This window comes from Gastrolobium bilobum, unplaced genomic scaffold (genome assembly GCF_033153095.1).
Source record: "Gastrolobium bilobum isolate Gb01-03AN ecotype WA unplaced genomic scaffold, APGP_CSIRO_Gbil_v1 utg30526, whole genome shotgun sequence".
NCBI lineage: Eukaryota > Viridiplantae > Streptophyta > Magnoliopsida > Fabales > Fabaceae > Gastrolobium > Gastrolobium bilobum.
In genome coordinates, this window is record NW_026899640.1 from 75397 (window position 1) to 87130 (window position 11734).

Sequence of the window (11734 nt, forward strand, 5' to 3'; positions counted from 1 at the left end):
AGGACCAACTAACTCTATCATAAGCTTTAACCAAATCAATTTTGATTGCCATGTACGCTTTTCTTCCTTTCATTTTATTCTTAACATGAATAAGCTCTTGAGCAATTGTAATGTTATCATGGATTTGCCTATTTGGCACAAAACTAACCTGGATAGGAGAAATAATTTTATCCAAAACATGTTTTAGCCGAGAAACAATTGTTTTGGTTAACAGCTTGTAGATAATTTTTAATAAAATAACATTTGTATACAAATAAATAAGTAAAAATGTAAACAAAATTTTAATATAAGTAAACCATACCCAACAAACTACAGCTGAGTATATTAATTAGAGCTCTATAGTTTTCCACTTATTTCAGTTGCACTAAGTAATTGAGTCCTGTTATTTATTTTTGGCACAAGTTCACGTGCTCTTTTCTCGTGCAATTACATTTCAATTTGCAGTTATAATATCTGTTAGCACTGGTTTTATTCTGGTATTCTATTAGCTGCTATATATAGAGACCTACCGTATTGATTTAGTATAATGATTCTATGAAAGTTTCAATTCAATCTTCAAGTTCCTTCATTCTTCACTTTTTCTGATTGTAATAGAGTAATTGCTAATCTGTATGTATTAAATAATGAATTTTTTAAAATATAGTTAACCTCAAGCCCTGAAGCAAATACGTGGTTAATAAGGATGGATTAATGACACAAAAATTTGATAAACAATAACCCATTTTATTTTAAAAGAAAAATATTTTTGTTTTTTCTTCTGAAAAAATTTTCCTACCACACTTACATAAAAGTGAGTGAGTTCCACAAATATTTTTTGTTTCTTCTTTTTATAACGGAACTCATTAACTTTTAACGTAAGCATAGCGAAAGAAGGTTGGGCTATTCTTTTTTTTTTTTTTTTAAATAGGTTGGGCTATTCTTTGCTTAATAGGCAACAACACCAAATTGAAAACAGTAAAAATTTGGCGGAAAAAAAAAATTGAAACACATATGAACAACTTGGCCTTAAGCCCATTTGGCCAGAAGAGACATACAACCCGCTCCAATGAGAAGAGATAGATTGGCTCCTAATTGAAGCCTACCACTTTTTTGCATCCTTGGACTCATAAAATCAGCTGCAAGAAGATCTACAAGTGCCATATATATTAAGATCCCAGATGATGCTGCATTGAAGGTCCCTTGCACAATAAGTGCAGTTGGACTGTTTTCATGATAAACATTTGTGATCCCAATACCTATTGCAATCCCTAGTGGAGTAGTTAAAGCAAAGAATAATCCCATGATTGTAACTGATAGCGTCTTCAATTTTGCCTGCAATAATTTCACTTCCCAAAAGTCACAAAACAATGTAGGTTTTATCTTCTCTATTTTTCACTAGAGATGTAACAGAAATATAAAATATCATATCTATTATTGCTAAAGTAATTGTATAGATACATAGAGAGAGCCAAATCCCTAAATGTGTGGTGTGGCCAACAATGAACGAAAGTTTAACATCTGTTTTAATAGTTTCTTCAAAAAGTTCATTTTTTTCGCTACTTTTGAGGTATAAAAGATGAGAATATGTCTCCAGCACATATAAAAAGTGGGTAGGATTCATTTTTTTATTTTTCTCTCTTTACTTTAATGAATTTCATATATTTTTTTATATATTACACGTGACATGATAAATATATTCTTCATTAAAGATACTACTTTCAATTTTTAAATAGAAAGGTTCACTTTGAATGATATGCACGAAGCAATCCTTTTGCAAAAAAATTAAGAGCAAAGAGATACATACAAAAAAGTAGTCATAACAGAAAAAAAAAATTAAAATATATACTTTCTGTCTTTCTCTCATAAGGATATGATACGATACGGTCATTTTCTTTTAGTCAACAGTTAATGGAATTCTCCGTCATTTGAATAGGAAAAAACAACCACACCCAACAAATGCATAGGTTTTAAAGTGTTGATTAGTTTTTTTTAATAATTATTTTAATGATTCAAAAATATGTAATTTTGTTTTTAAATTTAATCTTCTTGACTAATAAAAAATAATATTTTCTATGAGAGGAGATAAAGCTATTTTTGACTTTAATATAAAATTAAGTGATATCATTTTGAGATTTGAAATAATTATTACAAGATATTTTTAGAAATTTTATTTTATAAAATAGAAACAAAATTTCATAAATATCCTGTATTTTTTTTTTAATCTCAAATGGTAGAAAAAGATAATTTATCTCATTTAACAGAAAAAATATACAAATTAAATAATTACGGATAGGATTGCTTGAAAACTCGATGACTAATCATCCGAACTTTTATGCTTTCTTGGAAACTTCCTAGAGAGATACTAAAAGAATTAGGAAAAGTCCGAACCAATCAGAGAGTTTCATGCTTCTCACCTACACCGAACCAATCACATGGCTCCCAATCGCAAAAATCTCAATACAAAGTCATTTTACTCTTTTTGTGTGTGTGTGTGTCGGTGCTGTGCTTAGGCCATGATATAGTTTAATAAAAAATTTCATCAGGAAATATTAGATGCAAGTGAAGAAGCACTTATCTTTATGATATATATTATATAGTACCTGAGTTATGCAACTTCCAAGTCCCATCCCCTCAAAGAACTGGTGAAAAGTCAAAGCAGCCACCAAGGGCTTTATTGTCTTTGGATTCTCTGAGGCTCCCACAGAAATTCCTATTATGACTGAATGAACCACAATTCCCAGCTCCAGTACCTATAATGCAATCAAAACCCTCAATCACAATCAATAACAATTCAAAATTCAAAAATTATCATCAACAAAACAACTCTCGATTCAAGTGGTAAAGAGCTTTCGAGTTTAAAAATTCAAAAATTATCAACTTAAGATAAGAAGAAAACCCATCTTGAAATACTACATTTAAAAGTTAAAAAAATTAAATATATTACTTGTGATATGACCCGATGTCGAAGAAGTTCTGAGGACTCAGAAAGAACATTTCCATGTGCATGACCATGTGTTGCATGTGTGTGAACATGCACATGCCCTTCATGCCCGGGTTCCTTCTCCAAATCTGCAGTCTCCACTTGGGTATCCTTAAAATGATATTTCTGAAAATAAGCAGTGGCATAAGTATCAACCATAAGGGTACCCATAGCAGTGCACATAGCCACAAATCCAGTGAATGGAAAATCTCCCCATGGATGCGCATTTAAACAAGGTGATGTAAGATCATTAAATGCATCAGGCAACACATGAATAAAACCAGTGGCCAATATAACACCCGCAGCAAAGGCCTTAGTTACAAAGAAAATATCCTTCTCAGGGCTTAGAGCAGGTATAATTTTACCAAGGAATGGGATACAAACACCCACTGCACTACAAATTAGTATTGATACTAAAGCTGCTATTTTGTATCTAAGAGCTTTGGCTTTATCTCGAACATCATCCCCTGGGTCACATGTGCAATCACCAACAACTAAAGTTGGGAGTACAAGGAACACAAAGATAAAAAAAGTCAAGAGTTGTATGTTTCTCTTAAACCAGGCCATGGTGATAGGATACGAGGAAGCTTGAAAGTTTAACGAAAAAGAGAAAAATAATGATCTATATATTGTGTCAAGGTAGGTCCTGAAAATCAGGATTAATAGGAGATTTCGAGGTGCATTTATATAGATGGCAACGATCGCCATGGTTTTATTTATTTATCTATTAATTACTTGACTAACAATGTGTTGTCAAATGTCGACATGATAGTGTAACATATAATAAAAAAATATTTTTAAAATGGGTTTAGATACTGAAGTCCACTCTTGAAAGGGAAACAAATGTACATTATGTCGAAACTTGATTTGAAGTGTGCTAAGGGACGTAAGAAAGAAAATAACAAAATAAAACGAAAAAAATGGGGTTCATTGTCAACGATGTCAGTTTCAACCAAACGGTGGTAGCTCAGTTGGCGCATGGGAGCTAAGCAGGTGGGAATAAGAGCACGTGTTTGAATCTTCTCAGTACCACATTTGGGAGGGGTTTAAACTGGACCCGCCCCGAATCGAATTAGTTACGAAGCGATGAACCGATTGGAATACTTCTAACAAAACGATTACAATTTCAATTTTCAAAAAAACACCAAACTAATTACCTACAAGACAGAAAATAATAACAAAGTAGGGACCACAAAAAAATTGAAAAAAACAGGTACGTTTCATGCCTCAGCAGTCATTGCTGAATGCTAACTAATTATTGTACCCAACGGAGAGTCAACCATGTATTCTTTATCAATTTAGCCCACTTTGTCCCATGTACCGGAAGCTTGATTAGAAAAAAAAAAAATTCTTAAAATATATAGAAATTTATTTATAAACTCTATATTATATATGAAAAAAAATCAATCATATAAAAGAATAGAAATGTAATTTTATGGCTTTCAATTTTAGTTAAAAATTATAAGTACTTTTTAATCGGGATGAATCATCTAACTTAAGTATAAAAATAAGAAATTTTATTCTTCACCTCTATTGATCTCTGTATGTTTTATTGCTGTAATTTATTAAATTATATCGATTAATTATTTACTAATTCTCAATAAATTATAATGGTCATATTTATAGATATAAATGACTGATAGGAAGACTAAGACATCTTTTTAAATATATATATATATATATATATATATATATATATATATATATTGGAAGCAACATCTTATATGTTTTTATACAGGAATCAAAAGATCCTTCTTCCTTTTTAAATTTAAATACTTATTTATTTTGTTCAAAGGGTAAATTATTTTAGGTTGTAGATGCTCAATTTTTTGTATTATAGAATTATGATTGATCATAAGCATTTTATTTAGGTCAGATAATCAATTGAAACAAATAATTGATTATTACATTAAATAATCGAAGGTAAGATTGAATAATGGTAGCGGCAACTGGCAACCAAGTTTCAAATAAAGAAGATAAGGATTGTTTAGGTAGTTTGGAGGGTTGAATATAGATAGAGGGATAAAATAGAGGGGAAGCATCTTCGGCATATAAATAACAACACAGTAGAAGACTATATAATCTTTGCTAAAAAATTTGTTATTCTAGGATTGGATGTGAAGGTATTTCTAGTATATAAATAATAACTTTTAGCTAGATAGCCTCACCCCAGGTTGCCCTGCATTGTTGACATGTTAGAAAGTTTCAAACAGAGGGACTACTATGAAAAATAATAATATCAAACGTTCCGTATTATAACCGGGGTTTGAAAGAAAAATCCAGGCATGAGTGATTTGGTGTAGGTGAGACTCCATTATAATTGCTTTAATGAAAAATTAAGTCACTCAATTATTATTGGAAATAATGGTAATTGAATATGGCTCCATTATCATTAATAATGATAATTTAATTGACTTAATGAAAATAATGAATAGATTATGCGGAAGTGTTTTAGACCATTGCAGTTTGGGATGCAACAGATCATCATCGTTTAAAATTACCTTTTTATGCACAGATCTTGTGTAGAATCTTCTCATGTACGATTCATCTTCACGAACTGTTCACCTCAACGTTGCAGCACGAACAACCTCCTTGAAACTGGATAGTGACAGATCTTTCAGACTATGTCTCAAGGGAAAATAGAAAGCATGTGGGTACTCTCTCACTTTCAGAGAGATAACCTTACCTCAACCTCTACAACCACCAAGTAAAGACTAAAAAGGTTGATGATAATATATATGGGTTCCAAGAAATTTTAGCCCTAAGCTGAATGTGTAACAGCCTGTTGTACACCGGTATTGTTAACATTGATTATGATATTAAGCGCAGTTACAATCACAACAATTCATTTATAAAAATGCGAGTAAACTTTTTTCTTTTCATTACGCGAGCATTTAAAACAATAAAAGCGTAATAAATAAAATCCGTGACCGTAACTGAAAACTCTTTGCGAAATAATTATTTAAGCAGCCTAAATATCATATAACACTTCTCTCAAGTCACTAAGGGGTTCCCATAAATCCACTTTGCTAAAATCTCACTTTTACGTTTTCTACCTATTCGAACGTGGTTCGGTATTTTAATTACTACGGACAAACCGCATGCCGCAAACCTCTCATCTTTTAGTATGTTATTCTAGACTTAATTACCTTTCTAACAAGCTATCACACGAGTTATAAAGTTCTCGTTTGCTCCGGTTATCGCCGTTGGAAGTTGGACAAGCAAATCAGCCAGCCAACCTCAAACAGGGCTCTTAACAGCCTACACTCTCTCAATGATTATGGCAAATTCACTCATCCAATTGCTCTCAAATTTTATACAGTAAACTAGACACCTCAAGCTTCAATTTGACATATCACACACCTAATTTGACCAAGAAACGAAGCAGAAATAAATTTTCCAAAAACTACCAGAAACAACCCCATGTGCAGGGGCGTTCTGAACAATTCATGTTCTCTGTCTCCTACAGGGCTGCGTGGTTCTTGTAAGAACCCGCACTATTAATTAAGGAAATTAATTAATTAATTGTGTGAAATTAGGAAATAATTCCATAATTGACTCTAATAATTATGATAAGACTTAAATAATTATGGTAAGTGATTAATAATGCTGAAAGTCGCTTTTCTAATGAAAAGTGCAGACACCGGTTCTGCTACTCGGTATAAATGCGTACCGATAAAGTATCCCGGAAAATTATAATAATTTCATGAATATTCCTAGAAATATATAGGACTCTGATTTCAAGTTTCAAGTTAAAATACTAAGAACTGGTGCTAGAACTTATACTGGCTATGTAAAAGCGCGTACCAGAAAGGTGCTGCGAAAAATAAAATAAAAATATGAAAAATCTTAGAAAAATGAGTAGGTTCAGAATCCTAAGTTTGGGATTAAATTGTTAAGCGTTGCTATTAGCGCTAATACAATGCGATAAAACTTTAGTGGCCTATATAAGGCCTTGGCACACACTTCTAGGTCAGACTTTGTTGCCTGCTACGTGAAGTTTCTGAGGTGAGCTGCTACCACCCTCTTCCTTGGCCTTCCTTGCATGAGAATCTCTCCAAGTCACCTCTTTTCTGTCATTTCTTCATCTCTAAACAAGTAAACACTTGGGTGTGAGCCTTAGGGAGTGGGAAAAGAGTCATCTTTTGAGTTGCAGATGCTGTGAGTGTATTGGGAAGGGGCTGACTTTTTGGTGTGTGTTGTGAAAGCCTTTTTCTTGGTGTTTTGTGCTTCAAGGAGTGGTCTTTGATGAGAAAGGACCCTTCTTGGTGTGTCATTTTTGTGCATTGTGAAGTCAGAATCTTGGGAGCTTTATAGAAAGCTCCAAGAGCATTCCTTTTCTGTTTTGAAACCTTGGGTGAGTTGTTAAACTTTGATCATGAGTTTTCTTTGCTTAAAGGTTGAGTCTTGGCATGTTAATGAGTTAAACAAGTAACCAACTAGTATATGATCCTAAAAGAGAATAAAAATGCATGCTTGGACGATCTAGTGGGTTAAAAGTTGAATCTTTGGAGTGATATCTCACGAAATGCAGAAACTGCATTCTGTCGCAAAATATCCGGATATTAGTATCAGGATATGGGGTCTCGTGATATCCGAATATGGATATCCGGATATGCATATCCGAAAATGATTTCTGGATATTGGATATCCGAATATGTCCCCGACAAATATCCGGATATTCTGGGTTTTCGAGAACAGTAGCGGTACTGTTCATACAGAAGGCTGTTTTGGGTTTGTGGACCCTAGATTGCGGAAGTTGAACTTCTGTATCACTTAAGCTAAGTCAGAATCTATGTGATTAAGAGCTTATGACTTTGTGAGAAGCCTAAATACATGAAACATAAAGGAAAGTCGTGGCCTTTATATCGTATGCTTGTTGTGCTTGAATATTGATATAATTATTGGTCCAAACAGATTGTGATTGTGATGTGTGTGGACTTTGAGCTTGGTTGGACTCTTGACTTGGATAGTTAGCTTGCAAGGTAAGCTTTCACGTCCTCAGTTTAGCCATTGTTTGTTCCACCATGTCCCATGGGGGGATGGTGTAACACCCCGTATATATTCGGTTTGTTATCATATCATCGTATTAAGCCACACTTAATTTAAAAATGCAGAATATCTTTTTCTGTTCAATTATGACGTCATTATCATTAGCCAAGTTGAATTACTTAATTCATTTCATAAAACATCGCCTGTATGTAAATTGCAAAAGACCACTAACTGAAATACCTCATAACATAGATGTGAGTATCTAAGTCACAGATCTACAACACGTAGTCCGGACAATATCCTGATACATTATTAATTACAACTAGAAACAACTAAGCATAAAGTCAAGTCAAAGTGGCATGGACAATCCCCATGCTCATCCAAACAAGGCAGCAAAGCCCCACAACAGTCTCAACAATAAAATCATGAAGCTAAAAGCATAAGAGGCAACAGTCAATATCCAGCATCCAGCATAAGTAGCATAACAACATAATATCAGCTAAGCTCCGGCCTCCTGCCGCTAGAGGTCTCAACCCCCGCATTACCTGAACCTAAAATATGTGCCCCAAACGTGGGGTGGGATCTCTAAAAAGAAATTTCAGTAAGACAAGGGGTCCTCAAGGATCTTCCACCCCAAGCTCACTTACACGTGCAATATAAATTCAAAAGCATTTAATAGTATAAGTTCCAAAACTATGCAGTGTAACAGATATTCATGCCATGAGTGTTTTAACTATTCTACTGGCCAGAGAAATGCAAGACGCACGTCTACAACCCCACAATAAGTACAAGGAACACCGCTTGCACCTCACCCACAACCTCACCATCTTGTACGTCTCCACATACTCAGGCTTACCGTATAGGTGGAACACCACATGCATATCATAAAGGCACTCGCATATAACAGCTCAATAGCATTTATCAAAACAATACATGAAAACAACATTATGCATATAAACCACCCCCCATGGGACATGGTGGAACCAACAATGGCTAAACCGAGGACACAAAAGCTTACCTTGCAAGCTAACAAACCAAGCCAAGAGTCAAACCAATCTCAAAGCCCAAACACAGCAGAATCACAATATTTTTGGACCAACAATCATATCAAAATCATACTCAACAAGTATAAGACACAAGGACAACATCTTTCCTTTACATTTCATGTCTTAAGGCTTCTCACAAAGTCACAAGCCCTTAATCACTTAGATTCTGAATTAACTAATCAATACAGAAGCTCAACTTAACCAGTCTAGGGTCCACCAACCCCAAACATCATTCTGTATGAACAGTGCAGCTACTGTTCTTCGAAAACCCAGAATATCCGGATATTTGTCGGGGGCATATCCGGATATCAATATCCGGATATCTCTCTGCCAATATCCGGATATTCAGATCCCCATATCCAGATATCAATATCCGGATATCATATTCGGATATCAATATCCGGATATTCATATTCAGATATTTCGCGATAGAATGCAATTCTGCATTTCGCGAGATATCCTTCCAAAGGTTGGGTTTTTAACCTATTGCAACGTCCAAGCATGCATTTTTACATTTCTTTAGGTTCATATACTGGGTGGTTACTTGTTTAATTCATTAAACATGCCAAGACATCTCTTTTAATCATTAAAACTCATGATCAAAGGTTGGTAACACTTACCCAAGCTCAAAACAGAGCAACAATGGCTCTTGGAGCTCTCCAAACTGTCTCAAAGGTTCTGACTTTGAAGGTGCACGAAAATGGCACACCACAATGGTTCTCTCTTCACAAAGGTTGCTCCTTGAAGCTTCCACAACCAAGAAAAATGGCTCCCAAAACCCAAGCAAGGAACTCAGCCCAAAGAACCTCCCAAAACAGCAACCCCAACTCAGAATGGAGCTCACCACACACTCCCCATGATAGTTCCCACTCATCCAAGGTGTTTAAGTGAAGAAGCAACCAAGAAAATGATCACTTGGTTGAGTTTGTGGTCAAGAACAATGGAAGAGAGAAATGGAACAGTAGCAAACTGATCAGCCACCCCAACAAGTCACGTAGGAATGCAAGGTGCCTAGGGTTTTGGGCCAAGTTATGTATTTATAGAGGTTTAAGTCATTAAACACATAGTATTAGCATTAATTGCTACACTTAGCATTTTAATCCCAAACTTAGAATTCTGACCCCACTCATTTTTCTAAGATTTATCTTATTTTTATTTTATTTTTCGCAGCACCTTACCAGTAGGCGCTTTTCCATAGCCAGTATCAGTTCTGGCACCAGTTCTCATTATTTTGACTTGAAACTTGATTTACAAGTCCTATATATTATTCTAGTAATATTCCCACACTTATTACAATTTTTCGGGATACTTCATCGGTACGCATTTATACCGAGTAGCAGAATCAGTATCTGCACTTTTCGTCCGAAAAGCGACTTTCAGCATTCTTAATCACTTTCTATATTTATTTAAGCCTTCTTATAATTATTAAGGTTAATTATGGAATTATTTTCTAATTTCACACATTTAATTAATTATTTTCTCTAATTAACGGTGCAGGTTTGTTGGACATTTAGCAAGTGCACTAGTCGTACAAGTAATAAAATGATGAGTAAAGATCGTTCCCACGAGGAATTGTGTTCAAACACCAATATACCATAGAAAACTAATTTGAATCAAATAAGAGTTTGTAAAAATCATGAATAATTTGTCACCAGAAAATTGATTGTAAGTAATTTGACACAAAGTAAATATGGATTAGGAATTAATAAAACAACAAGTAGTCAGAAAACAACTTTCCTCCATAATAACCCATGTAAAAATTGATCATATGATGAATTCCTTTCCATGTGATGTTAATCAACCTTTTACTTATCATCAAGATGTAATCCCTTACTACCCTGATAGATAAATTAATCAAAAACCCCAATCCCTTGGTGATCTCTTTCTTAATACATGCATGAAATACTAAAGTTTTAAGATTACATCAGAATTCTAGCATCAATCCCTTGAGTACTAGAATTCTGATGTTGAGATTATCAAATACAGAAGTCATATAAACATCCCTGTTCTATACTACTTCTTTGATAGAAATAATTAACTCAGAAAATCTCAAATCAACACATGAAAAATGCTTCATCATATTAATCAAATCAACATAATATTATCATGGAGTTCCATTGCATTCAGACTACAAAGACTCTACTCAGACATGACTAAAGAATAGATAAGAGAAGAAGAAGCAAACTTCATTTCCATGATGAAAGTCTTCAATCTCCAAACTATTACAAAGAAATCCTAATACAAAAACTAAAACTAAAAGAATTTAGAGAGAAGTCAGACTAAAGTTTAAGAGAGAGAGCAAGTTCAGATCCCTGAGATCCAGCACCTTTTCTAAGTGTCAAGGCTTTGCCTTATATAGTGTTACAATTAAAAACAGAAAACTGATGTGGGCGCTAAAACGTCCATAAGTGACCGTTTTAGCGTCCATGCTTTACGTTTGCTCAACTGCTTTCAACTGATTTCAACTGATTTCAACGCTAAAATGTTAAGGAACGACCGTTTTAGCGTCCAAACTTAGTGAATGCTCAAGTGACTTTAACTGACTCCAACGCTAAAACTCTTGATTTGGACGTTTTAGCGGTGAAGACCAGAATCATTTTTTCACTTTAGGGCGCTAAAACGCTTATTGCAGGCCATTTTAGCGCCCAAGACCAGCAATTTTCCATCTTCTTAGTGCAGCAGCGCGCTAAAACGCTCTGTGTGGGCGTTTTAGCGCTCATCACCAGCAAGTTTTGGC

At 34.4% G+C, this 11734-nt stretch overlaps 1 protein-coding gene across 1 annotated transcript; it reads right to left on the minus strand.

Annotated features, from left to right (window-relative positions):
• Positions 1–1005: 1005 nt before the first annotated feature.
• Positions 1006–3573, minus strand: LOC133292160 (zinc transporter 8-like). The gene is made up of 3 exons (XM_061490533.1): positions 2924–3573; positions 2580–2729; positions 1006–1311 (listed from the first exon to the last, which is right to left on the minus strand). The coding sequence occupies exons 1-3, from the start codon at positions 3524–3526 to the stop codon at positions 1006–1008; spliced, it is 1059 nt and encodes a 352-aa protein (XP_061346517.1). The 5' UTR covers positions 3527–3573.
• Between the last annotated feature and the right edge of the window lie 8161 nt (positions 3574–11734).